The following is a 25,218-nucleotide window of genomic DNA, read 5'->3' on the forward strand; positions in this document are numbered from 1 at the left end:
ATACTCGCAACACACCCAACCCAGAAGGTCTGAACCTCCCTGCAACCTAACTTTAGAGGGCCCGTTCTCCATGACGGGAATCCACTCCACGCCTCTTGGCAAGGGTCCTCGAGATACTTCCCCCATCGAGTCATCATCCAACCACAAGCGGCCACTACACTCCCTTGACAGAACCTGGAAGCTGACATTCACCCAGCCTTGCCAAATATCTATCTAGAATTCATCCTATCCTCAGGTTTGACGGATAGATCTTGTTGGTTCGAGCTGTCAAGGTTTAACTCGAAGGTTCATTGCAAGAGATCTGGACCCAGGTTCCTGGAACCCACCTTGCCCTTCCTCTCTGTATAAATATCTCGAGACCAACGCCACCACTCCGCTACCCTTTTTACTCTCACTCATAAGAGTATTTGAGACCCTAGCAACACTCCTTGACATACAGTACTACCAAACAACGGAAATGACCAACATGTCGACCAACGGCGTTACTTCCACCACCGCCGCTGATGGCAGCCCTAAGCAGACCAAGATCTGCGTCTACTGCGGCGCGTCCGCCGGCAACAACCCCATCTACCTCGAAGCCGCGCGCCAGCTCGCCCGCGCCATGGCCGCCAACAACATTGGCCTAGGTACTTGACTAACCCCTCTCACCCAACTACTGATGAACCTCTTTTCACTAACACCAGAAATCACAGTCTACGGTGGCGGCACAGTCGGCCTCATGGGCGAGATCGCCAAGACCCTCGTCTCTCTCTCCGGCCCTGACTCTGTCCACGGCATCATCCCCGAGGCTTTGGTCCGGTACGAGCGGGACCCCAACTACACGTCCACCCAGGTGAGCGGCGGAAACGGCGGCCAGAAGGATTCCGCCGCCGACGAGGAGGGAAAGCCCAAACAGCTTGCCGTCCCCGACGAGAACGTCTTCGGCCGAACGACCATCGTCAAGGACATGCACACGCGCAAGATGATGATGGCGCAGGAGGTGCTAGCGGGCGGCCCCGGATCGGGCTTCATCGCCATGAGCGGCGGCTACGGCACCATGGAGGAGCTGTTCGAGACGGTGACGTGGAACCAGCTGGGCATCCACGACAAGGGCATCGTGCTGCTGAACATCAACGGCTTCTATGACGGTATTCTGCAGTGGATCCAGAACAGCATCAAGGAGGGTTTTGTGAACCAGGCGAATGGAAAGATCATGGTGGAGGCCAAGAACCCGGAGGATGCGATCAAGGCGCTGAGGGAGTATAAGGTATCCGAGGCGGTTTTCAAGCTGAAGTGGAGTGATGAGTAGACGAGGAGGGTAGGAGACGAAGGGGGGATTGTTTTCTCGAGGTTCTTCCTTTCTTGGGAAACCAGATGCTGTTGCCCTTGCACCGCGCAGCTTCTTTCTGGATGGATGACGGCGTTCAGGGGTCCTGTTTTTTAGGCTGGGCCAGGCCAGGCCATATCCAAAAGCTCTCGGTGTACCATTTGCTTGATCGACGGGATTGATGGCACCATGTCAGTAGACACAATACAATGCATTAACATCAAAGTGATCTGTTTGATCTCATTACTTCATTCCGGGTGTATGCGCTCCCTGTGCTAATCTGCCCCTCTGCTTCAAAGTCAACCGCAAGTTCATCCTTTAACTATCGACATCCATACCCTCGCCCTCGGCAGCTGCCGGGGCAGCCTCTTGGTTATCCGCCACACTCTCTATCCACGCGCTGACGTCTTGTCCATCGTACACCTTGAATGGCTGCGGCTTGGTCTTGCCGTCCTCCTGCTTCTCGACTCCCACAATGGCGACGCTGGTATTGTCGATCGTCAACTCGCGGTCCTGCACCAAGCTCTCCTTGAGCGCCTTGAGACCATGACGGATCAGCTCCTCGCGGCCGCAGTCGGCAAAAGCCTCCAGGTTCTTCTCCAGGTATGTGCGCGCCATCTGGCTGCGGGCGCCAATAGCAAAGGCCACCATCTCCTCGGTCATGCCGCTGGGCTGGAACTCGAACAGGTGCGGGCCGTGGTCGTCAACGCCGGCGACCAGGAGACCGACACCGTAGGGCCGCTTGCCGTAGTGTTGCGTGTTGATCTGCGCCTTGGATCCGATCATGTCGACGAGGGTCCGGACGGGCATGCTGCGGCCGTACGTGAGGCGGTGGCCGAGGGACTGCTGCTTCATGAAGTTGGAGAGGACGCGCGCGTCCGAGGTGAGACCGGCGATGGCGATGCCGACATGTTCATCGATGGGAAAGAGCTTCTTTTGGTACGAGGAGAGTTCTTCGGCGTTACGCTGGACGGAGCAAGGAGGAACATGGTCAGCTTAACTTGCTCGTAGGTAGAGTGGGAGACATGTGTTGGTCGGCAGGGTGGTGCACGAGGGGGTGTCGGGGTTAAGTACCTTGATCGCTACCAGGACGGCGTGTGTCTTGCTAGCAATTCCCACCACCACCGAACCCTGCTTTACTGCTTCCGCCGCATATTCGACCTGGAAAATTCGCCCTTGCGGGGAGCTGGAGGGAAAGCAGTTGTTAGCTGAATGTTGAGGGTAGACCTCATAAAGTGGCAGGCGGAGGAGCTTTAGGCGTTTGGAAGCAGGGCCCAGTTTGGCTGGCTGCTGCGGGACAGCTTAGCTTACAATGTGACCGAGTCGTTGTCGTAGTTGTTCCTGAACATGGTTGGATACCTCTATTGGGGAGGCTAGGAAACAAGAGTTGATTGCGGCGGGGAGTATCGGGGTTTGTGCCGGCAAGTATCGTCGGTTTCTTCTGGTGTTTGGAGGACGCGAAAGATTGTTGTTTGTACTGATAGTGACGATGTTTGGGTGGGATGGATGGAGGTCAGTGGACAGTGGTTGCTTCTTCCCCAGTTGCGCAGGCAGCTCCTAGCTTCGTCAGGTCCCGCCGCTCGCCAGGCAATGAGGCTGGTCGTGCTGTTGGCGGAGGGCGGGACAGGCGGGCAGGCGGGCAGGCAACTGGTACGTCGCTGCAGGTACCCCCCCTCGCCCCCTTGCCCGCCAAAAGAAAGTCAGACCCACTTTTGCTGCTGAGTGCAGGCGGCCCAGGCGCGCGCTGGGAGCACCGGCCAAGACTTTGTGTGCTGAGAGCCAAAGCGTCAGTCGTCACTTGTTCCGCTCGCTGGAGCTCCTCCAACTCCACCACGGCACACTAGATCACCACCATCACAAGTTGTCGCCTGCTACAGCAACGAGTCGACGAAGCGCGCAAGCCGAGTAATTCTACGCGATACATGTCAGATTCTCGATCACAATAAGCAGCAGGCAGCACTACACATTTCCATCGATCACGAGTTATCTACGCCCGCGCAACAAACACCTTTGATCCCGGCAGGCCCGCGACACACTTGGACTCTACCTAGCCTGACACATCCAACGATCCTCCGAGTTGCCGGCGCAAACGACACTCATACCCAGCCTTTACCCAAAATCACATACGCCTTCGCAGTTCGAGATTCCGACTTAGTCACCCAAGATGGCAGCAGGACTCAAGACCATCATCGCGCTCTCCTTCGTCTTGGCGGTGGGCTTCCTCCTCGTCATTTTGTCCTGCGCACTATGGAAGGCATACTACCCGCTGCTGGTGGTGGCCACCTACGTGTTGGCGCCCATACCCAACTGGATCTGCAGCCATTGCGCCAACCCGGACGACTTTGTTGAGAGCTCGGGCGCTGCGGTGCTGGATCTGGGTCGCTTCTGCACTGGTTTCTTGGTCATGATGGGGCTTGGTAGGTTTACTCCGTCTCCGTCTTGTTGTTGCTATGTATTCTGTGTTTGTGGAAGTACGGTAGCTGACATCTTCTCTTCTCTTCGGCAAACAGCTCTTCCAGTGGTTCTCGCAAACTCGGCTATTATCACGGTCCCGGCCATGATCATGTCCGTTATCGGTGGCCTGTTGATCTATGGCACTATTATCAGCTTCGCCATGTTCTTCCAGGAGGAGCAAGACTTTTGACTAGCCGACCAATGATGGCGACAACGACAGAATGCATCGGAGTCCGAGAGACACAACAATGACACAGAACTACAAAGGAGCAGGGAGTTTCGGAGAGCGGCTGGGTGCGGAACCGATTTACACATGGTGGGAGGCTATGACTGTACAACCGCCGGGACTTGAGCCGGGGAGGGGCCATGGGATATGATCAATGGGTATTTGGTAAAGTGGCAGGCACTGGTTGATGAAGGGCATTTGGGCTGGGTTGGATTTGGATGATTATGAGACAGTTATGAGGTTATTTTATTTTATGAACATTTATCTAGCGAGAGGACTTGGCGTCTTCTTTCTCTCTACCTGCAATGCATCGTGTTGAAATGTCTACTTTTTAGTCCCGCCATAAGGTATGCATCCGTTGAGCCAATATGACAGCCACAAAACTCCAACCCATTTTAACCTTGACACCAAGACCACCCTCTAGATACGTTGAATATCGTGTTCTTCCAACCCTAATGTACGCCTGAGCCCAAAATGATGAATTTATTCCACTTTTGTTTTCGTCCTCCCTTTCTTCCACAGCCTCTGGCCTCAGACCAGCTCTGCTCGCCATAGACCCCCATTCTTCGAGTCTAACCCAGGTCCGCAAACACCCTCAACGGCCCAGCGAGTTTCGTAAACATCTCTTCTCGCTCACCCTCAGGGGTACTCAGAATGGTAACCGCTCCTCCAGCGCCGATATGCCACACCTCATGCTCTTCCTCACTCTGACCATCTTCTCCCTGAACCTGCACAGTTACCCGCTCGTCGTCCCACCGAAACAGACTTCGGATCGTCACGCTCCAGTCTCCTCTCCCACTGACACACATGTATCCGACCACACCCGAGTACAAACTGCGCTCACGGTGCTGCTCGATCTGCTGCAACAGTTCGCAGCTGCGTTTCTTGGGGGCTCCCGTCATGCTCCCCGGCGGCAAACTAGCCGCGAGGACATCCAGTCCCGTGTATTTCTTCTTGTTGTCAGAGGAGGGCGAGGGTAGTTGCCCCTCGACAACAGTAATCATCTGAAACACACTCTGATACTCCTCCACCTTGAGCAAATCGCTCACCTCAACATTCCCCGCTCCGCAAATCGAATGCAAGTCGTGCCGGACCAGGTCGACAATCATCAAGTTCTCGGCCTCCTCCTTGGGCACGTGCAGGATCTTCTCGGCCTGCTCGAGCGTTGACACCGCTTCGGACTTGCGCACCGTGCCCTTCATCGGCCGCATCGAGCACCGCCCGTGCCGGTCGTACGTCAGGAAGCGCTCGGGCGACGCGCTGACGAGGGTTGCGCCGCCGAGGCGGAGGTAGGACGCGAATGGGGCTGGTTGGCGGGAGCGCAGCGTTTTGTAGAGATGCCAGGAGGAGGGGACGGGGGTTGAGGTCGTCGTGGGTACGAGGGAGGAGGAGCGACGTCGCTGTTGCTGCTTCCGGTTGAAGGTTGGGCTTGTTGGCCGTTGTTGTTGCGGTGCGTGATGTTCCTGGGAAGTAGCTGATGGGATCATGTCGCTCAGGGGCCGGGTGATCTTGGTCTGATCTGTGAGACAGAGCTCGTAGGAGTCGCCAGCTGCGATGAACTCTTGACAGGTTTTCACCCTGGCTTCGTATTCCTTGGTCAAAGGTGTTTGTATCGAGGTGCTTGTAGATGGACGGCGCGTCTTCGCCTTTTTGGCGGGTGAAGGCAAATTGTTGAGGAATTGGTGTTGGTGATGAGCTGAAGTTGATAAAAGCCGGTCTGCGGTGCTACGCATCCAGGCATCATCGTCCAAGTCCGTATCAGAAGAGTACAGCTCCTGAATATGGGCCAAGCCAAGAGTATGATCTATGACCACGCTCTTTGTTACCCATGCCAGACAGACATCAGGCCGGTGGTGTTGACGGTTCTCCAAGTGGATATCGATGTCACTCAGGCCTTGTTCGTAGGTGATGAAACCCATGAATCCTCCCAGGAACGGTAGATCCGGAAGCTCAACACCACCTCCAAGGCTGCGCATCTCCTGGAAACTGGCCACAAGACCCCATATCCCACCATAAGGACCGAGGAAGACCCGCTCAGACAGATCAACCTGCAAGCCATTGACCTTCTGTAGCTTGAAAGTAGCATACTCGTCACCAGTATGGTACTCAAGCCGCAGCGCCTCTTCCAGTCCCGCCGCGATGATGCTGTACCGACCTCTCACATCTGCCCTCGCTGACGCCGTAGCAGTCGCATTCGCAGACTCCAAAACCACGACCTTGTCAGAGCCATCCAGGCCCAGCTCTTCCACCACGTCCGACACCTGCACGCCGTGCGGCAGACGGACCGTGGCAGAACGGTGCTCAGGTCTCGTTCCCATGCGCTCCCACCAAATCTTCCTCTCGCTAGTAGTAGTAGTAGTAGAAAGCGTCGTCTGCTCGTCGCCAACCGGAACCTGTAACCTCGACAGCAAACTCGGCTTAGTAGCCTGATGCGCCAACCTCTCACCCTCACCAACTTCCATCACCACCCTCCCCCTCGCTTCATTCCACCTCAGCGCCTCTTTGAACCAGTTCTCAATGACCTTGTTCCCTTCTTGCTCCGTACACACGGATTCGGGATGGTACTGCAACCCCCAAAATGGTTTCCTCAGATGCTTCACCCCCATCAGGATCCTCTCTACTTCCCCGTCGTCGCGCTCCTCCTCCACCCACGCCAGCGGCAAGAGATCTGCACACCCTTTAATAGGCTTCCACTTCGTACCTCCCTCCCTCCAGTCCGCCTCAGAAACCTCATGTTGACCAATATCGCCACAAAGCGAGTGATAAAGCGTCGCCTTGAACGGCTTCACATCCCGAAAGATATTGCCATCACCACCGTTGGCATCAGGACGATGCAAAACCTCCCTAACCATCCCATGCAACCCCCTCTTAAGCCTCTTCACCTCTCCACCACCATACTTCACCAAGCTCTGAAACCCAAGGCAGATGCCCAGGACGGGAAGCAGTCCACCTTCTCCACCGTTACTTCCTTTCTCAGCAGCATCGAGCTGAAGCTGCCAAACATAATTCATCAACCCAACATCCGCATCATTATCGGGCGATCCCGGTCCGGGACCGCATACCACGGCCGTGTACTGGGCGAGTTCCCTGCGGAACCGCTGGCCAAAATCGGGAGAGGCGGGATTAAGGAGAGGAGAGTCGATGGAGAGGACGTAGACGTCTACATCGTCGAGGAGGGTGGTGAGGAGGGAGGTGATGTTGTTGGAGAAGGAGTCGTAGGCGTCTAGGAAGAGGATTTTGTGTTTTTTCTCCTTCCTGTTCTCATTGTTGCGTGTTTTTGTTGGAGAGACATGGTTGCCGTTGGTGATGTGAGGTTCAGACGAAGGAGGGTGTGATGAAGACGACTCGGAAGAAGAAGAATCAATAAGAGAAGGATGGGTGGGTGTAACCATGTTGGTGTTAGACTCGGAATTGGGTTGGTCGTCCATGCCTTCCTTGCATGCGAAGGAAAATTTAATGACGGAAGGGGTGTGCTGCGCTGCAGGAACGAAATAAAACCCCTTTTCTTTAACAACCAGTCCACCGAGCAACGCTTCCTACACAAAATGGGGAAAAAATGAGGTCTTGCGCTGATTTTGTGAGTCAGTGGTGACATTCGTTTAACAAAATCTCGAAAGCCTTGGCCACCGTTTCGGTGAATTGCAGTGGCGAGCGGCTTCAGCGGTCGAGGGTTTTGTATTGTCAGAACCCTAACCCTGGCATGATAGCGATCTTCGTTATCACAAATGACAGCACCATCGTGTCGTTCTGCAGATCAGGACTTGTGATTAGCTCTATGCTTGGACAAATGGAAGTACCTGATGGATATATGGCAATTAATATTTATTCTACGTGTCATACAACTTCATATCATACTTCCATGCTTTCCGTCCAAGGCCCCAACCACCAACCCCAACCCGGAAACCAATATCAACGCTTGGCCATGCATACAATACCTACCGACATCCTTTCTTTCTTTCTTCCTTCCTTAGGTATTCGCTGCCTACCCATTCTCACCATCCCAGACAGAATGATCAACTCATATGATTCACTCATCCCCGTCATTCCTAACCACGACAACTCTAGCCGGCCTCCTAGAGCACCACACCTTCCTCTCTCTTTTACTGCCCGCAATCTCCATCCCCATCGCCGCATCCTGCATCTTCTCCGCCTCGCTCCTCCTCTTCCGCCTCTCCTCTTCTTCTTCCTCACTCGGCCTCCACACCATCGTCTCCTCCACGCTCGCAGAGATCTCAAACTCGCCTCTACACAATGCCGTGACGCCCATAACGACCTCGGCGCTCTCTCCACCTGCCAAAAGTGGAAGTGCTTTCTGTAGAGTGCCGTTCCAGGCAAACTTGCGGGTGAAGTCGAGCGCGACGTTGAGGGGTCGGTGGCAGAGGGACGGCATAAGGCGGACGAGGGGATATATGGGCTGCTTTGTGCGGTTGGTGACAGCGACGCGGAGCTGCAAAAAGGACTCGACCTTGGCGATTGCGTGTGATTTGTGCTTTTGCTCTTCAAGGGGTAATGGCGAGGCGGAGGCGTCCAAAACGGAGATTTCGATTCCGATCTCATCCACCTTTACCGCCTCGATCATGCGGCTCGTCAACCTCATAGCCCTCAGCTCAATGCTTCCGCTCCTACCGCGAGCAATGGTTCCCCCTCCTGGCCCGGTCCGCCACGTTCCTTTGAGTGAGTCTAGGACCCTCTCCCTGTACCAGAACGCCTCGCGGTTGGCTCGTTCCATTTCAGGCGTAAGATGTGAGCTGACAATGAACTGTCTCTTTCGGGAGGGGTTCAGCACAGGAATGAACGCATAAGGGTCCTCGAGGTAGACCCTCTTGATTGGGAAGATCACTCTGTTGACGTTTCCAGGAAGGATATGCTCCTCGAGCCTGGCTCCGTCCTCTGACTCGAGCTGTACCACCAAAGTACTCGGCCAAGCATTGCGCAAATCCAACATTAGCAGGCAATGTGTATCGGCGGTGAGTGCCGACGTGCTCTCTTTGTTGCTGCCCGCACGTAACCAGAGTGGTTCAGGGATGCTGCCGTGCAGCGGGAAGACATCCATGCGGTCTATTTCAATACTGGCATTGACAGTAACTGTAAGTGCCAACGAGACCTGACGAGTAAAGAACCTCTCTCCTTCTAGCTCGTCGGGAGGCACGCCCAAGTAAGCATAGTCAACCTGGATGAGGCCATGGGTAAGACCCGGTTTCCCAAGGATCTCAAAGTCGAATGTTGCTGTTCCGCCAGGAGGGATGTATCTCTTCTGGTTCCCTTCCTTGCGTATGCGAAGAGCCTGCTTCTTGGCAAGGATGAGCTCATATTCATAAAGCTCAGCGGGAGTGGCATCTCTGCTGGCCATTGCGGCCTGCAATGGTTCTTGGGTCGAGTCTTGGAAGGAGAACAGCAGAAAATCGACTGGAGTCGTGGTTGATAGGTTTTGCAGCGTAACCGAAAACTTCTGGCGCTCCCCTTCAAGGATCATAACCGATGACTGGGGAAGCGTTGAAGACTTGACGACGACAACAGGCTGTTCGGCAATGACGTTAAGCCCAAGGCTTTCTGGCTTAGGACGCCGTGTTGGAGGTGTACGCTTCGCTGGAGGAACATCAAGTGCCGCAAGGCCGATGCCTTTAACCTTTGGTTCTTTCTCAGGAGCCCACTGCTCAATGAAAATAGGGAACCTTCTTTCGCGGCAGCCCCTGACTTTGATAATAGCACCCTTAATCCTCAAGGTCCCTGCAGCTTTCGGCACTCCTGATATCCTGAGGACTTGGGTACGATAGGGCCCTACAACGAGACTTTCAACTGCGGATTCGAACTCGGCTCCTTCAGTATCTAGCCGGATGCTCTCCAGCTCTAAATCCATCTCGAATGTGTTTTGGAAGGTAAGCTTGAACGTTGCTGCCTCTCCAGCAACTAGAACCTTCTCGACAGCTGCTGCGTCTGGCTGTTTTAGAAATGGGTTATAGATGAATGGATTGACATCCTGCGAGGTCCTCGTCGTCGCCACAGCATTAGGTAGCACGCTCCGAGCATGTGAAACTGGTGTTCGTGTCGTGGCCAAGGGTTCGAGCTTAACGCCCCTGAGAAGAAACTCGTCCCAATACTCGGCCGCCAGATGGCCCATACCCAGGCGCTTGGCAAGATTGGATGTTTTGGAGATGTTGGTAGCGAAGCGTATTTGGTCCTCTCTATGGATTGCCGGGTAAGCGTCCTCGCGCCGCAGGCCAGGAGCGGTACCGCTCCCAGCGGTCCGTAGGAGGTCGCTCGAGTATTTTAGCACGCCAGCAAAGTCTGGAAGCGCTTCAGAGAAGCTGACGCACGTCCTTAGAATGTTGAGCTTGAGATCCCGTATGCCGAAATTTCGTAGATCGGACTGTTTCAGGATTCTTGCAACTATTGCTTCATCGGAGTCGTCTCTTGTGGTTGGGCCTTCCAGCGACGCTGTCGAGCCCGGGTCATCGGTTACCACTCCGTACGTCCTAAGCAGGAGCCCGAGAAAGGCGCCGATACCCTGCTCGATGTCACTTTCTGTTAGATCCAGAGCACCGGCATGGCCGTTCCCGCCGAGCCCATTAAGACCGACAAGCCCAGCTGCGGGATGAATTCCAACATCTGCGGCTCCCCTGGTGCGCGCTTCCACTAGGCCGCCGATAAGAACCGACACCAAGTCCCTAACGACCATGGCCTTCTTCCTCTGGAAACCTAGCACTCCCAAGACTGATGCAATGCCGCTTAGGAGTACTATTCGGTCAGCGGTAATCAACAGTTCAGAAGCAGAACCCGGATAGGCCTTCATCAAAGTCGATAGGATATGAGTTCTTGTTGGGATAATAGTAAACCTAGGAGACGTGGTCAACTGCTTTGGCGGCGGTGTACCAAGGACCATCATCTCTAGAGACCGTTCATCAAGCTTGCCATCCGCGACATGCAGAGCCGTGAGCATTTTGCAGAAACGGATGATGGTCTCAGACATGGGTAGCGGTTGGAGATTTTCGGCTGTTATCCTCGAGTAGAGGCTGATGATACGGTCAAGCAACTCTGGGATGTACACCTGTAGTCTCCGTAGCCACCGCGGTTGGTCTGGGTCTTTCTGTTCGGCCTCCAGGATCTGGTTCGCGAGCGCTGTCCCTTTGTCGGCATTTGGTAGCAAGATAGGGTGTACATCGAATTCAACGCCTGCCCAACCCAGCAGCAACAGCGCTATTAGAGATAGCTCCAGGGCCTTTCCGTGCCAAATGTGATCATTAGTCGATTTGGCGCCAGTTGCACCCTCGGTCAGCTCTCTGAGCGCGTCAATCCACCGACCAGCCTGGAGATACAGGGAGCCTAAGACGATCTGGAACCTGCTCTTTCCCCTGTGCAACTTCTTGTCGGTCGGTCCGCCTGATCCAAATCCCTGGACTGATACCCTGTCCTGGCTCTGGGTCCTGAACACGTCCATAAAGTCGGGACGCGAAGGCAATGCCTTCTCAGGACTAACCGACTCGCCTTCCGTGATGTCGTCAAAGTTCGTAGGCGGCTTAGACAACCCGCTTCGTCCATTTGGCGGTGTCGCAGGTTGACCGGAAACTGCACGGTTGGAACCAAAAGTGCCTCCCTTGAAAGGGACAGGAGGCATGGACATGCGCGCCTGGTGGCCCCTATCTATAAGCCCGCTCGCTGAGACTGATCGGTTGGTTGGCAATGCAAACTGGGAATTCCTCCTCGAAGGGTCTCCTAGAGGTCCTTGTCCCCCATACATCTGTTCCGCGGTGGAAGCGTGACCGGGCGAGTCGATAAAGGTCATACCCTCGTATGATTTGGCGAGGGTGGTCATTTCGGCCAGAATCAACGAGGATATGTCACACATGACCGTTTTCATGGTGGTTCTTTTATGCTGCTCAGGCGGCGGGATTGTAACGATTCCTTCTGGAATTGTTATTGGGTTCTCTTCGGAAGGCACATAGTCGAACAGTAGTACCTGGTGGACGAGTATCCTGGGGTAGCGGTCCCTTAGGTCTTCCAACTCCTGATCAAGCGAGCGTATGTTTGTTTCGGCGACTGTCCTGCCGCCAGATTGCCTCTTGCTGAGAACAACGTTATTGATCTCGGAGCCATCGGCAATGGCAAGCAGGGCCAGCGGTTCGCGATACAGGTCGAAGGGCACCAGCGCAAGGTGCGAAGGGGGTGGTACGTGGGTCATAAGATCGTAGAACATGGCGCCGTCGGGGAAGGCCAGAGGGGTGAACATGTCTAGGAGAGGCAGATACGCGGGTCAGCGAGAGCTCTCATGGACCTTGGATACAAGCTGGCGCTATCCCTACTTCTGTTTGGCCGGCCATCGGCGGTGATGTCGCGTAGCTGGACGACATTCTCGGTGTTCAGGCTCTTGACAAAGGTGTCAAAGCGGTCACGCTTAATCCTTCCTATGGGCAACACCAGTGTCTTGACCCTCGCCGGCGCGACGGGCAGGAAAGGATCCGGAGTCATGGTCGTCTCGGCGAGGTCATTCCTGAGCCCTGGGGACGCGGTGGGATGCTGTCGAGGTTGTGTTGCTAGCTTCCTTTAGAGGGAGAGAAGGGACATGTCGGGGTCCAAGAGGAGCTTCGAAGCATCAGGCAGGCACGCGAGTGCTGCTACCTTGCCTTGCCTTGCCTTACTGTTCCGCACCTGCTGGCTGTCGTTACGTCTGTACGTGTTGCAGTGGTGATGCAGAAAGGGTGTCTAGGTAGCTGTGAAAATTAAAGAAGCTGTTTGTTTCGAGCGGGCACCGAGTCCCGTCTTTGTATAAAGGTGGTGATGTTCCTTCGGTGAATCGTTGAATAGGCCGAACCCCCCCTAGACGGATTGGCGGGATCAGTCCATCACACTTGGACTGGATCGGATGGCGTTGATGGGGGGGTCAAGGCGGCGGGCAGCTGCATGGCGCAGGGGTTTGGTGCTAGAATACAGGCAGCTCCCCGCTGTAGTATACTGAATGTGTAAAGGCGGCCCAAGCTCTGAACAGCTTCCATCCCTTCCCCTTCCCCCGCCTTCCGGTGATCACTCCGGCCGTCTTCCCTGCCCCGGCCGGGAAGTGGAGCAAAAGCCGACCAAGGGTCCGGAAGTACCTCCGGTGAACGGCATCCCTCACGGCGACCAAACGGCGACTCAGCCGTGTTCAATATTTAATCGAGCCCTGGAGTAGCATGATAGCAGACACAGTGGCCTTTGTGATTTTCCTTTCCATTTGTTCGAATAGTACAGGTAGCCTACAGAGTCTAAGCTATGACGACCAGAGGCATATTTTGTCCCATTCCTGCCATGACTCCCTTTGCTCGACCATCCTTAAGCTGATAGCGGTGTAGAGCCAGGCGTTATCATGACATTGGTCCCATGCCAGGGAAACCACCCATTCCCGCGCCCGATGAACCCTCGCCCGCTCCCATGCCCTGTGTAGCCTCCATTTCCGACCTACCCTTTCTTGCCTCGGCCTTGAGCTCGCTGTCGAAAATGTCCACGGCCAGACTAACTTCAACAAAGTCCTCCAACTCCTCTGTCACCGTCTTCAGTTTTTCCCTGACGGCAATAGCACCTTCAAACCCGACGATATGCCTTGCCGGCGGGTTCTCGTGTCCGCCAATGGCTGTCAAGGCATGCACCGTCTCCATGACCAGCTTGTCCAAGGTGGCGGGCGGAAGTTTCGCGTAGCGGTACTGTATCTCGTCTTCGCTTTGCTCAATGTACGTGTCCGGATTCGAGTTCAGGACGGTAGACAGTACATCCCGCATATTTGGAGCCGGGTTCAGGTCGGCCTCGTATTGGGGTAGTGGCGGCGAGAATATGAGCCTGTTGGTTAGGCTTAGGATTTCCTTGTTGGGCTGCACAATCGTCATCTTGATGTTGAAGGGCGCAATCTCGTATGCTAGCGAGTCACAGAAGCCCTCGAGTGCCCAAACGGCAGCTGTGTAAAAGGACATGCCTGGTGTCCCAATGTGGCCACCAATGCTGGTCAGAACCATGATATGACCTGTATGTTGCGCTCTGAGCTGCGGTAGGGCAGCCTTGATAAAGTTCACCTGTGAGAAGTAGACAGTCTCGAACTGGTCCCTCACCAGGTTCTGCGTCGCAGGGCTGGTTGATAGTTCCTCAACGGTCCCCACAACGGCTTTAAGAAACACAAGAAGAATCAGCGGGCCATCGTCTTGTGACATAAACGTTTTCGATTCACTTACCTTCGGCTCTGCAACAGAGCATAATGTCAATCCTCCCAAATATTTGGACGGCTTCGGCAACGGCAGCGCCGCACTGGCCCATGACGCGGCTATCACACCGGATGGGGCGGATCCGGTCCTTCCATCCCTCACGATCCTTGCGGTTGCTCTTACACTCGTTGATGAGCTCACGGAATTCGGCGCTGCGGTCTTCGTGCTCAATCTCATGTGGTGGCAGGCAGGCGACTATGTAGTCACCATGCGCCAGGAGCTGGCGTATCAGCCGGACAGCGAGTGGCGTGAGCGCAGACGTTATTAGCCATGTCCTCGGCGAGTTATGGGTTGCTGGTTGGTCCATGACAGGTCAGACTCGCGGCCCGTGTCTAGCAGTTATATGGAATCATGGCTTGGGGGGAGTAGTAGCAAAGAACAGGATTTGGGGCAAAAGAGTAAGATTTGTATCAAGGTTGAAAACATGTGATGTAGTTGAGATAAGCTGGTATGTAAAACGAAAAGGTGGCGCACGCACGGAATGATGCTGCGGGAATCGCATGAGACTGTCTTCCGCTCGTGGTCGGCACAGCTTCCGAAGGCCTGCGGTCCGCCATCCTGAGTGTAGGAGCAGGAACCTTGTCTCTCGCTTCTTCCTTCGCTAGCAGTTGCCGCTCAGCTCGCGTAACAAAGGTGCCGGCTTGGAGCTGAAGCTTTGTCTACAAGACGACACCCTACCCTTCCCCAGAGTCTTTGGCTGGACCGTGCTGCGTGTATCTCGATGTCAGCCAGTGAGTGAGAGGCAGTGTGACACTGATGCCTCCGGATGCCCGTAGATGCCGTGATCTTCACAAAGTGATAGCTGAAATCGGTATCTTGTTGTCTCTTCTGCGCTGTAGTCGCTCGGTGGGTTCTGTTCTCGGTCTGCTGAGTGTTGCCTCGCTGCTGCCGTGAAACGTGACTTTGGTTCTGGGTTCCGATATCGTGAGCTGTGACTCAGTAAGAGGCTCAGTAAAAAGATAGTGTCATCCCAAAAGACAGGTCAGATTTTATATACTCTGGGTGGAAGAAAAGTCACGGTAGCGGGTTTTGTCAAGGCTGGACTGTCTCCTCAACCATGAATGGCAATATTAGGCCTGTTGTTCTGAAGCTCAACGGCTTCATCCCTGTTGCTTAGCGCTGCCCACCAACCAAGGGCATGCCACGGCGGTCAGAATAGCGCACAGCCGGTGGACCACGGCAAATGAGGGCGGGTGAGGTTCGAGCCTCTGGTTCTGGTTGATCGTCTGAAGTAGTTGAGGCTCAAACCAGGGGACGGGCATTGCAGTGGTACCCATATATAATGCGCATGGCCTTCGGATGTGCTTCCGAAACCCTTTTTCGGTCCAGGACGAATGCGGGGACGGAGACCTTTTGAGGTACCGAATCAACCAGTCCTGTATTGTATATATTGGCTGCCACGCCGGGGATGTTGAGCCTGCAGTTTCACGTCCAGACGTCCAGGATATGGTGTACCGCGGAACGGTAAGGAGGCCGGAGCAAAGCGTGGCGGGTGAACCTCCTCCGGACTAAGGAATACCCCGCTAAGTGGAAACATGACTTCAACGGCGTTGGGTCCTTCTTGATCTCTGGCTTGATGGAGTGGCTTATTAATTTGTGCATAACAGAAATTCATCTGGACAGAATCCCATATCCATTCGAGCCTAGCTGGACATCTTGGCAGGTTGCCCATTGGCGTTGAAGCTACGTGATATGGGATGGTGTTCCGGCCTCAGATTTAGCTTCCGGAGCCGGTGAACTTGGCTAGAGGTAGGCATGTCCTGCTAGGAGGAGGTAGCAAAAGGTCCACCATGTCTGCCATCGATTTTTGATGCTCACCTTGGCGACTCTCGTGGTCAATTGCGTCAAATGAAAAGGTCATCCGCACTCCAGAAGGGGAGGAAGATACCGCAAAGACTCGGGCCACTGATTTTTAGGTTCCAGGGAAATCAGGCATAATCACCTCCAGTACACTTGAGGCATCTCTAGCATTGCAGACTGCTCGAATCTCTTCTAAAACCCAAACCCTAAGGCACCTAATACATAGATTCTGTCAGTTAAGCCCTGGAACCTAAAAATCAGTGGCCCGAGTCTTTGCGGTATAAGTTCACGTTTAAATGGTTCTCCACCCATAGGGCCGGATAGCCACGCTTCCCCTTCCCCTCGGGTCCTTTGGGAGACGCCGAGTTGCTGAGGGGACGAGGATCACCTTCTGCCCTATTCAGGGGTATGTTTACACACCCATGGACGCTGGTGAGGGGCCTTTACCTATCAGTGAGGGAAAGCGCTACCTGTGCGCTATAGGAGATTTCGACGATAAGGCACAGGGGCACCTACCCCTAGAGGTACAGCTACCCCACCAAAGCCCAGTGACGTTGTCCCTTCTCACTGGAGGGGACGAGGGGGGATGGTGACCCCAACCCGACATCGCGTCACAAGGAGGTCGACTTTGCGATTCGAACTGATTCCAGGCCTCACTCCTCCCCGACCAGACTCGCCCCTGACCACACAACACACTCTCGCGGTTTACCTCAACCCGTTCGTTGAAACGCCATATATCCAGTCTTTTATCGCGATACCCGAACCCGTTTAGGTGTCAACCGACAACAACAACATCATCATGTCTACCGCAGTCATCAACGCCGACGACGACCACCTGGAGCCCACGCTCCAGTCGATTCTCGACCAGCGCTCGCTGCGCTGGATCTTCGTTGGCGGCAAGGGTGGTGTCGGCAAGACGACGACATCGTGCAGTCTGGCCATCCAGCTGGCCAAGGTCCGCCGTTCGGTCCTGCTCATCTCGACCGACCCCGCCCACAACCTCAGCGACGCCTTCAGCCAAAAGTTCGGCAAGGAGGCGCGTCTGATCGATGGCTTTAACAACCTCAGCGCTATGGAAATTGACCCCAACGGTAGCATCCAGGATCTCCTGGCTGGCCAGGGCGAGAATGAGGGTGCTGGTGATATGGGTGGTGTGGGCGGCATGATGCAGGATTTGGCGTTTGCGGTACGTTGTTGACCTTGGGTCTCCTGCGCATGGCATACACAATTAGGCGCTATATGACATATACTGACTCTTGAATCTGTCACAGATCCCCGGTATCGATGAAGCCATGTCCTTCGCCGAAGTCCTCAAGCAAGTCAAGTCGCTCTCGTACGAGACCATCATCTTCGACACAGCACCCACCGGCCACACGCTGCGCTTCCTGCAGTTCCCCTCAGTCCTCGAGAAGGCCCTGGCCAAGGTTTCGCAGCTCTCTTCGCAATACGGCCCCCTGCTCAACGGCTTCCTCGGCTCCAACGGCACGCTTCCCAACGGCCAGAACCTGAACGAGATGATGGAAAAGCTCGAGACGTTGCGGGCGACCATCTCGGAGGTGAACACGCAGTTTAAGGACGAGCGCCTGACCACGTTCGTGTGCGTCTGCATCCCCGAGTTCCTGTCGCTGTACGAGACGGAGCGCATGATCCAGGAGCTGGCCAGCTACGGGATCGACACCCACAGCATCGTGGTCAACCAGCTCTTGTTCCCCAAGCCCGGTTCCGACTGCGAGCAGTGCACGGCCCGCAGGAAGATGCAGAAGAAGTACCTGGATCAGATCGAGGAGCTGTACGACGAGTTCAACGTTGTCAAGATGCCGCTGCTGGTGGAGGAGGTCCGTGGTAAGGAGAGGCTGGAGAAGTTTAGCGAGATGTTGGTTAAGCCTTTTGTGCCGCCACAATAGGAGGCTTATATCATATAATATAAAAGGCGTAATAATGATAATCTACAAATTCTCGTCGTCTTGTCTGGTCGTGACCAAGACACTGAGGCCGTGATGGGAATAGGCTTTTGGGTCTAGACACTGCGCCGAAGGTTAATTCACTTCAAGCCATATTTGGAAATACAACACAGTCACACATGGAACACAAGAGAGGAAAGACCAGAAAAAAAACACTTGTTTTCTATTACGATACCTAGACCTCGAAAGCAATCTAAACCGAGTAACACGTGCAGCAAAATCAAAGCAGCTATAAAAGACGGAGTGAGTGGGAGAATCATGGTAGGTCAAGTCCGTAGGTCGTCCATTGCCTATTTAAAAGGGGGGAGCATGGGGTGCGCGGGAGTCGGTTCATGCCGACGTTCTCCTTCGCTTGTCATGATCCCTCCAACCATCATCAAGAAAGAGAGCAACCGCTAGCGGTCACTAAAGTCCCCTTTCCCCAAGCAAACCGTCCTTCTCTTTTTCATAACGTCCATCATTTGCCGTCATTTTTCCCCTTCCCCTAGATGTTTCGTTTGCATGCCATCATGTCCATCCATCCATCCATCACATATATACGCCTTTCGCGCCCATGGTTCCTTCGCGTGACCATCCTGCCCTGCCACGCAACCCTGCCAGCCAACCTTCCACCCACCCATCCATCCATCCATCCAGTCCTTCCATGATAGTTTCGAGATTAAGTGCAAAAAGCAAAAACCATAAACGCCTCCAATGCTCTCAAGAAACAAAAAGTGAGTGTGAATGAATACTGGCTGGCCGTTTCTTAAAAGGGCCCTCCATGTCTCGTAGCTTTCTTCCTCATCTGGGTATTTTCGTTGAATCTTTTTGTGTGATGTTGCCGCTGCTCCCCTTTCAAATGTCATGCATGTGGTTGTTTGTATGGTTTGGGTTGTTGTAATATGTGCATGTATAGGGTGTTGTTATGCTGTGGTGCGAGCAAAGTTCGAAAACCGGGATTGTGCTGATGACTATCATGCCGGGTATGTCATTTTCTCTGATTGCCTGTCTTGTTCTTGCTTTAGAACCATGTGTACCTATGGCATCCCTCCCAGCTCCCGGTAATCACTCGGCCGGACCCGCCTTTGGCGGTTCTGGTGACGGTGCGGGTTGACAGGTTTCCTGAAGTAGGCATCGTCATCGTCAGCGGGCTGATGAGAGAAATTCTTGAATTGGTGCTGCTGGCCTTGATAGCCGCCACCATTATGCATGCCCATGCCGGCTGCTTGATTCATAACGTTCATTCTGCCACCGCCTGGTCCCGTGGTGCCACCCATGTTAGGACCGTTGGGAACGCCGCCGTGGCCGTTCATGCCCATGCCGTTGTTCCACATTCCGGGATTGTTGCCGTTGGGCATTCCGCCGGGGCCACCGGGGAAACCACCAGGGCCCATCCCGCCGTTCATGGGTGGGAAGCCAGGTCCCATGCCGCCGGCCATCATCGGGTTCATCATGTGGTTCATCATGCCCATGTTCATGTTGGGCATTCCCATACCTCCAAAGTTACCCATCATGGGCATGCCCGGGAACATTTGCGGCATGCAGTTCATAGCATTCATACCATTCAAGCCGGGCATACCGGGCATTCCGCCCATCATTTGTTCCATCATGGCTTGCTGCTGGGTTTGTTGGGCCTTCTGCTGCATGGCCTTGGGCGCCTTTGGGATCTTGGGGTTCTCGAGGGCATCTTCGGCAGGGCGCTTTTTCGAAACTTGCTGACTTTGTTGTTCCCGGTTAGCCTGTGTTGGTGGCGTTGTCTGGCCGGTGGAGCCGAATTGCATCGATGCTGCACGTGACGCTTGTGATGTCTGCTGCTGCGAGGCTTGCTGCGATGCAGATGGTGCAGTGTTAGACGGAGTCGGAGATTCGGATTTTGGCTTGGTTTGCTCAGTGTTGGTTTCGGCGGCAGGAGCGTCGGTAGATGTCGGAGACTTTGCTGCTGTCGGGCTGTTGGGACTGCCAGGGCTTTGGGACCCTTCTTTCGCCTTACTATTCTTTTCCGCGAGGAAAGCCTTGATCTTCTCGACCGCGTCCTCATCCGCCTTCAAGTCATCGATAAGTACGCCATCGGACTTGCAGCCTGGGCAGATGAAGTCGCTCTCAATGAGGGCGTTGGTAATGCAATCATTGCAATACGTCTTCTCACAACACGGTGTCTTCATTGGGTCTATGAACAACTTGTGGTCGATGGGGCACTCCAGCCCACGCTCCTGGATCTCCTTGTCTCCTTCAGGAGTAGCCTTTTGAGCTGCCGAGTTTGACTTGGCCTTGGCCTGAAACTGTTCCCACGATGCCTTGTCAGGCTCGGCAATGACGAACTCTCCGTCGGCATTAACCATGATGCCAGACGGGGTCTTGGTTTCGTCACCGTCCCCATTCTGACCCAGGGCGGTTGCCTTGTCTACTGTCTTTAGGAAGGATTTGGGGATGCCGGTGGTCCGCTTTACGCGGGGTCGGTTGTCATAGTCGGGGTTGTCGTTGGTTGGGCAGAGTTGGATCCAGTGACCCTTCTCACCACACCTGTAGCAGATGTATCCCTGCGGAGGGTCATGGTCAGGGACGTTGGCAGGCTTCTTGGGGCCAGATTTGGCGACATATTGCTGCCTAAACATCCGAGTTAGTATCAACACATTTCGCGGTTAACTGAAGCGGTGGAAAGTATACGTACGTAGCCATTTCCTCCTCCCTCGCGGTGAAATTCTCGGTCTGGGCTTGGAAGACGGCTGCCATCTTCTCTTCCTCAGTCATGGCACTGTTAAGCTGCACGACTGGGTTGACGACCGGCTTAGCCAAGGCCTTTACGATCGGTTGTTCTTTGCGCGATGAGTTCTTGGCATGCACGGGCATTTTGCCCGAGACATAGCGAGCAGCTCCTCCCCTACCCTGTACTTTGGCGGGCATGCGGCGGGCAATGACCGTGGTTGATCTTGGAATAATGGTTGTATCGTCATCGTAGACTAGATCCGTGTCAGCGTTCTGAGCATAGCCATTTTGATATCCACTTGGATCGTACTTACCTTCCTTCATGCCCTCATCGGCAGCGATGACGAGGTCGAAATCAGTGCCATCGCCGAGCGCACTTTTCAGGATGATTTCACGTTTTAGTTCGAAGACGGATATGCCAGTTCCGTCGAACTCCACACGCGTGGGCTCTTTGTTAGACTTGAACTTGAAGAAGACTGAGGACTCCATGTTGAGTTCAGGTTGATGTGATGTTGACTGTAGAGGCAATGGTCATAGGTTGCGCAACTGGGATGCCAAACAGGATCCAGAAGTGACACCACGCCCAAGGCAAACACTGTACTATTAGAAGACTCTCCTAAACGATGTTGACGTACGATACGAGTTGGGGGCTGGGGCTTGTGAAAATGATTTCTGCGTTGTCTCAGGTGGCAGTGAATTGTCCCCTTTCAGCAAAAATAATAGACTTGTTTCCTTGTTCCTCTCTTTTTCTTGCTCTTGGATTTGCACAAGTTAGACTGAGTCAATTCTGAATGTACTCGTAGGAAGAGACACAAAGTGACAGATAAAGAGAAGGAAAGTACAAAGACCCAGCGAGACTGCAACAACCAGTTCAAGGGGGATGAATGGTACTGTTGGAAGACTCGCACTTGTTTCCCGTCCCAGATATCAAATCAATTGCGCCACAGCCAGAGACTCAGATCACCTTTCAGGCCAGCCCAGCGAGCCAACAGCCAGAAAATATCGAGTCTCGAGATTTGTCAGTACGCGAGGAAAAGGAAAGTGAGAGCGGTTTGGATCTGATGTTTAGATGATGGCGGAATGATGGCACGCCGTCACGCGTTGGCTGGAGTGATAATGGTCGGTTTTCGCTGTGGTATCGTGAAACGTCGCGAATCACGTTTGGCTCAGATTGTCGCTTGTCGTTCGGTGCGCTGATGGAATGTGAGGAATCGCGAGACGTTTGTCGTAGACGGTCAACAAAGCGACGACGCTGGGAAAGAAAAGAATTGATGAATCGAAGGTCGGCCGATGCAGTTGTGATGGCCAACTGACTGATTCGCCGTGGTGTCGCAAGTTGAAAGTTTTGCTGGAGGAAGAAATGAACGGGAGGGTTGGGGGATCGGGGGAATCCGAGAGGGCAGCTGAAATGGAAAGTGGAATGTTAACGCTGGCGCCTATTGAAGGATTGGATGGATGGAAGTAGAATGACTAAGCAGCCCTGTGCATTGCATTGCGCTGCAATTGCTGCCAGGTGAATAGGTGCAGGTTCGGCAGGCAAGTAGGAAGCGCATCGGGCGTTTGAAAGTGAGACACGGGTGTCGATTATTCCGCTTACAGCCTTGGCGCTTTCTTCCACCTTGTCTCGCCAAGTCTCAGGTACCCCAAATTCAGTCGAATCGAACGTATCTCGAGCAATATCAACACTGCAAGAACGGTAACGCATCCACAAAACGCAGCTGGCCCAGTAGCCGGCTTTTTGCGCTGTTTTGCTCTATATCGGGTTGCGGAGGGTGGAATGCGAGGGTTTGAAATTTGAAAGTTGGAGTTTGAACTTGTAGCTGGTGCCAGGCTGGCACGGACTGTCTGACCCCTGTTTTGTAAGCGGAATAAGCAACTCCGAGACACGGCAGGCTCCCCACTTTTAAGTTGCGTCCGTGCTCCAAACGGTTGAAAATTGCACCCCGGCTCCCCGGCACTGGCAGCCAGCCGAAGACTGCTTGGCAGTGACTGGCAATGGGAAACACCTCCTACCGGCAAAAGCCCAAGGAAGCCACCGTACCAAACATCCATTGCTACACATACTAACTCGGTGAAAGCATATATCACCACAGTCTCAGGGTCCCAACATACCTTTGATTTTCCAGTCTGTCTTTAGAGCATTGCTCTGTGGCCGGTCTAACTCTTGGTCTTTTTTATGGGCACGATCGAGGTTGTCCAGGCCGGGTTATCGCAGGGTACGCAGTGCTGCACTGTTACGCACACGAGCTGCTTGCGCTAGGTGGAGGGGATGGCATGATGATGATGACGATATTTTTTGCCTTTGAAGGGAGCAGTGGGAGCTCCCGTGTTACACACCGGACGGACAATGGTCAGGCGCTCGACGATATCGTTGGATCATTCGAAGCAAATGAGCCCATTATCGTCAGAGTTGCGCAGTCCCCTCATTTACTTTCATCTGTCTCTTCTTTGTTTATACCTCCAACTTTGGCCACCCAACCCTTCGCTATTTGTTGTAGTAGCACAAGCAAGCACTGGCAGAACACTTTCACGACGGGATCCTCCACTCTGCATCCACAGAACTCAAAGCACCTCGTTTTCACTTGTACTTGCAGAGCCGCTACAGTAAGGTCCCGCAAAGTGGAAGTGGTGCCCGTTAGTGTACCGGTATCCACCTCCATCGGCCCATCCCGTCGGTTCGTCGTCGGATCACTTTCATCATCGCTTTTTCCGTCGCTCTCGGCTCTTGGTACCTTTTTCCCAAGTTACAAATCCTGCCTGCCCCACGTCAACCTATCTTCCGTCCTTCTTCCCCAACTTTCTTACCTCTACCTACCACTGCCTACTTCGCTTTACTCTTCCATTTGTACACAAAAATTTCCTAAACACCACGACATCATCGTCACCATCGGGAAAAGAGGATTTGACAGCTTCTTGTAGCCGCACCCCGTTCCAATGTCACATCTTCTTTACCATCGATCGTGAGCTGCGCTTCTCACAGATAACATATACACGATACGTCCCGACAACGTCCACCACGATCACAACATCGCCACCTCCAGTGACTTCACTCCAGTCTCTCCACGTTTCGGCAAGCCATTGCTAGCTACTTTCTGGAACCAACCCATCTGCCCGAGCCTAGCTTCGAACCGTGCTCCCTATATACCTTCAGCCCTAGGAACCGGTTATCCGAAACCCGAGCACTCCATAGTCCGATCCCATCGTTGGGCAAGTCGATACGTACCGAAATCTCCCGCACCGCATTAGCAACGAGCCTTACCCTCTTCCTCAGTCAAAATGGTTCTCACGCACACTACCAACCATACCTATAGCCATCCTTTCCCGACCGTCACGCTCGCCTTCTTCCTCCGGTACTGCTCCCCGCAGCTCAATCCCTTCTCCCAGCATGTCATGAGCACCGACACCCTCTCTTCGCATGTCGACCCGGCCACCGGCCGTCTACACACGACTCGCATCCACCTCAAGAAGTCGCGCATGCCACCTGCTATCATGAAGATGCTCCCCACCAGCATTACCGGTGGTGCCACGACCGAGAAGGCGTCCTATATCCTGGAGACCAGCGTTGTGGACATGAAGGAGGGCTGGATGTCGACCGAGAGCCGGAACCTGAACTTTGCTGGCGTTCTGTCGGTGGTGGAGAAGCAGATCTATACGATCCCGAAGAACACTAATGATTATGGAAATACGACCGATGTTGCCACGACGGTGGTATTTCGATCTCGCTTTGGAGAACGGATTCGCGATAAGCTGGGTCACTTGCACGCGCACGAAGTCGAACAAGAGAAAGGCGGCTTCTTTTCCCGGCTTGGTGCCCATGGTATCCAACGGAGCATTGAGAGTCTGGCGTCAAAGAAGACCCAGGACCAACTTGGCAAGAGCCGAGAGGGCATGAAGCTGATCCTCGAGCGCCTTCGCCAGTCGGGCATAATGGGCGTCCTGGAGCTCAGGAAGATGGCAAGGGAACGCAACATGGAGAGAGCTTGAACGGATTGCTGGGCTTGAGCGATGATGACCGTCTAGCCGTCCGTGCTCTGGGGTCTTTTCAAAGTTTATGCTTACTTGCCCTTGCCGCGCGGCCTTTGTCCGTTGAGCGTCTGCGAGACGTACTCGGCCCTGTTGTCCGCTATATCTGGCGCTCGAACTTCGCCATGAGTTCGCTATCAGTATGGGCAAAGAAGTCCGGCGGAAATGCCCCGACGAAAGGCGCATCTTTTCTACAGCACCGCAAGACGAGATGGGCCCTAGCCTCTGTGGGCTGTCCTTTTTGGTGCTGCGTTTGTACACTACCTCATTGTCGTTGATTTTAGCATGGCGTTGGTTCAGGTTCTGTGTTGTCACCGGGTCGCTTACGATTGGGGAAGTCATCCTCACGACACGCTCACACGCGAGCATATACCCGCGTACCCCTTCTTGAAGTTTTTGAAAGGAGGGAGACTAGTGGCTGCGGCGTCAGCCGACTGGTTGAGGGGACTGCGCGTACCCTCTGTGTCATTTTATTCCACTCTTTGTGTTGGTATTGGTTATGAAAAGGAACGGTCTCAACAATCACTGTTTCACTAACGTATATATGTG

General features: G+C 54.1%; 10 protein-coding genes across 10 annotated transcripts; 5 read left to right on the top strand and 5 right to left on the bottom strand.

The window, feature by feature from the left end:
- Positions 1–194: 194 nt before the first annotated feature.
- B0H65DRAFT_458272 (uncharacterized protein) lies at positions 195–1,517 on the top strand. Its single transcript, XM_062826394.1, has one exon. It carries the CDS (start codon positions 659–661, stop codon positions 1,286–1,288), a length of 630 nt encoding a protein of 209 aa, XP_062684851.1. The 5' UTR covers positions 195–658; the 3' UTR covers positions 1,289–1,517.
- Positions 1,518–2,858, bottom strand: B0H65DRAFT_489019 (putative proteasome component C2). Its single transcript, XM_062827717.1, has 3 exons — positions 2,618–2,858; positions 2,381–2,492; positions 1,518–2,272 (listed from the first exon to the last, which is right to left on the bottom strand). Exons 1-3 carry the CDS (start codon positions 2,653–2,655, stop codon positions 1,625–1,627), a joined length of 798 nt encoding a protein of 265 aa, XP_062684852.1. The 5' UTR covers positions 2,656–2,858; the 3' UTR covers positions 1,518–1,624.
- Positions 2,859–3,033: 175 nt separating this feature from the next.
- B0H65DRAFT_458276 (vacuolar protein sorting 55) lies at positions 3,034–4,251 on the top strand. The gene is made up of 2 exons (XM_062826395.1): positions 3,034–3,723; positions 3,817–4,251. The coding sequence occupies exons 1-2, from the start codon at positions 3,471–3,473 to the stop codon at positions 3,948–3,950; spliced, it is 387 nt and encodes a 128-aa protein (XP_062684853.1). The 5' UTR covers positions 3,034–3,470; the 3' UTR covers positions 3,951–4,251.
- On the bottom strand, positions 4,252–7,595 carry B0H65DRAFT_458277 (ADC synthase). The gene has a single exon (XM_062826396.1). It carries the CDS (start codon positions 7,412–7,414, stop codon positions 4,559–4,561), a length of 2,856 nt encoding a protein of 951 aa, XP_062684854.1. The 5' UTR covers positions 7,415–7,595; the 3' UTR covers positions 4,252–4,558.
- A 192-nt stretch (positions 7,596–7,787) lies between these two features.
- Positions 7,788–12,812, bottom strand: B0H65DRAFT_489027 (Trs120-domain-containing protein). Its single transcript, XM_062827718.1, has 2 exons — positions 12,284–12,812; positions 7,788–12,212 (listed from the first exon to the last, which is right to left on the bottom strand). Exons 1-2 carry the CDS (start codon positions 12,447–12,449, stop codon positions 8,014–8,016), a joined length of 4,365 nt encoding a protein of 1,454 aa, XP_062684855.1. The 5' UTR covers positions 12,450–12,812; the 3' UTR covers positions 7,788–8,013.
- Positions 12,813–13,145: 333 nt separating this feature from the next.
- On the bottom strand, positions 13,146–15,818 carry B0H65DRAFT_556350 (uncharacterized protein; the record flags this gene model as incomplete). Its single annotated transcript, XM_062830050.1, has 7 exons — positions 13,146–14,106; positions 14,174–14,497; positions 14,682–14,799; positions 14,882–15,132; positions 15,331–15,409; positions 15,477–15,553; positions 15,659–15,818. The coding sequence occupies 7 exons, from the start codon at positions 15,816–15,818 to the stop codon at positions 13,319–13,321; spliced, it is 1,797 nt and encodes a 598-aa protein (XP_062684856.1). The 3' UTR covers positions 13,146–13,318.
- Positions 15,819–16,699: 881 nt separating this feature from the next.
- On the top strand, positions 16,700–18,212 carry B0H65DRAFT_125560 (putative arsenite translocating ATPase). The gene is made up of 2 exons (XM_062820734.1): positions 16,700–17,189; positions 17,275–18,212. The coding sequence occupies exons 1-2, from the start codon at positions 16,803–16,805 to the stop codon at positions 17,905–17,907; spliced, it is 1,020 nt and encodes a 339-aa protein (XP_062684857.1). The 5' UTR covers positions 16,700–16,802; the 3' UTR covers positions 17,908–18,212.
- A 682-nt stretch (positions 18,213–18,894) lies between these two features.
- On the bottom strand, positions 18,895–21,332 carry B0H65DRAFT_125353 (DWNN domain-containing protein). The gene is made up of 3 exons (XM_062820732.1): positions 20,961–21,332; positions 20,612–20,900; positions 18,895–20,547 (listed from the first exon to the last, which is right to left on the bottom strand). Exons 1-3 carry the CDS (start codon positions 21,133–21,135, stop codon positions 18,981–18,983), a joined length of 2,031 nt encoding a protein of 676 aa, XP_062684858.1. The 5' UTR covers positions 21,136–21,332; the 3' UTR covers positions 18,895–18,980.
- A 1,477-nt stretch (positions 21,333–22,809) lies between these two features.
- On the top strand, positions 22,810–23,813 carry B0H65DRAFT_125429 (uncharacterized protein). Its single transcript, XM_062820733.1, has one exon. It carries the CDS (start codon positions 22,921–22,923, stop codon positions 23,563–23,565), a length of 645 nt encoding a protein of 214 aa, XP_062684859.1. The 5' UTR covers positions 22,810–22,920; the 3' UTR covers positions 23,566–23,813.
- Positions 23,744–24,792, top strand: B0H65DRAFT_125318 (PRELI-like family-domain-containing protein). The gene has a single exon (XM_062820731.1). The coding sequence runs from the start codon at positions 23,923–23,925 to the stop codon at positions 24,628–24,630; it is 708 nt and encodes a 235-aa protein (XP_062684860.1). The 5' UTR covers positions 23,744–23,922; the 3' UTR covers positions 24,631–24,792.
- The last annotated feature ends 426 nt before the right edge of the window (positions 24,793–25,218 follow it).

This window comes from Neurospora tetraspora (assembly GCF_033439725.1).
Source record: "Neurospora tetraspora strain CBS 560.94 chromosome Unknown B0H65scaffold_2, whole genome shotgun sequence".
Classification (NCBI taxonomy): Eukaryota; Fungi; Ascomycota; class Sordariomycetes; order Sordariales; family Sordariaceae; genus Neurospora; species Neurospora tetraspora.

Bases quoted from the DNA above. Each gene is read 5' to 3' on its own strand.
- B0H65DRAFT_458272 (XM_062826394.1), top strand. From the start codon at position 659: ATGAACCTCTTTTCACTAACACCAGAAATCACAGTCTACGGTGGCGGC.
- B0H65DRAFT_489019 (XM_062827717.1), bottom strand. From the start codon at position 2,655: ATGTTCAGGAACAACTACGACAACGACTCGGTCACATT. The intron at 2,493-2,617 runs GTAAGCTAAGCT...CTTTCCCTCCAG, and splicing joins GACAACGACTCGGTCACATT to CTCCCCGCAAGGGCGAATTT. The intron at 2,273-2,380 runs GTACTTAACCCC...TGCTCCGTCCAG, and splicing joins CCGTCCTGGTAGCGATCAAG to CGTAACGCCGAAGAACTCTC.
- B0H65DRAFT_458276 (XM_062826395.1), top strand. From the start codon at position 3,471: ATGGCAGCAGGACTCAAGACCATCATCGCGCTCTCCTTCGTCTTGGCG. The intron at 3,724-3,816 runs GTAGGTTTACTC...TTCGGCAAACAG, and splicing joins CTTGGTCATGATGGGGCTTG to CTCTTCCAGTGGTTCTCGCA.
- B0H65DRAFT_458277 (XM_062826396.1), bottom strand. From the start codon at position 7,414: ATGGACGACCAACCCAATTCCGAGTCTAACACCAACATGGTTACACCC.
- B0H65DRAFT_489027 (XM_062827718.1), bottom strand. From the start codon at position 12,449: ATGACTCCGGATCCTTTCCTGCCCGTCGCGCCGGCGAGGGTCAAGACA. The intron at 12,213-12,283 runs GTAGGGATAGCG...TGCCTCTCCTAG, and splicing joins CGATGGCCGGCCAAACAGAA to ACATGTTCACCCCTCTGGCC.
- B0H65DRAFT_125560 (XM_062820734.1), top strand. From the start codon at position 16,803: ATGTCTACCGCAGTCATCAACGCCGACGACGACCACCTGGAGCCCACG. The intron at 17,190-17,274 runs GTACGTTGTTGA...AATCTGTCACAG, and splicing joins TGCAGGATTTGGCGTTTGCG to ATCCCCGGTATCGATGAAGC.
- B0H65DRAFT_125353 (XM_062820732.1), bottom strand. From the start codon at position 21,135: ATGGAGTCCTCAGTCTTCTTCAAGTTCAAGTCTAACAAAGAGCCCACG. The intron at 20,901-20,960 runs GTAAGTACGATC...ACACGGATCTAG, and splicing joins CGATGAGGGCATGAAGGAAG to TCTACGATGACGATACAACC. The intron at 20,548-20,611 runs GTACGTATACTT...TCGGATGTTTAG, and splicing joins AGGGAGGAGGAAATGGCTAC to GCAGCAATATGTCGCCAAAT.
- B0H65DRAFT_125429 (XM_062820733.1), top strand. From the start codon at position 22,921: ATGATGATGATGACGATATTTTTTGCCTTTGAAGGGAGCAGTGGGAGC.
- B0H65DRAFT_125318 (XM_062820731.1), top strand. From the start codon at position 23,923: ATGGTTCTCACGCACACTACCAACCATACCTATAGCCATCCTTTCCCG.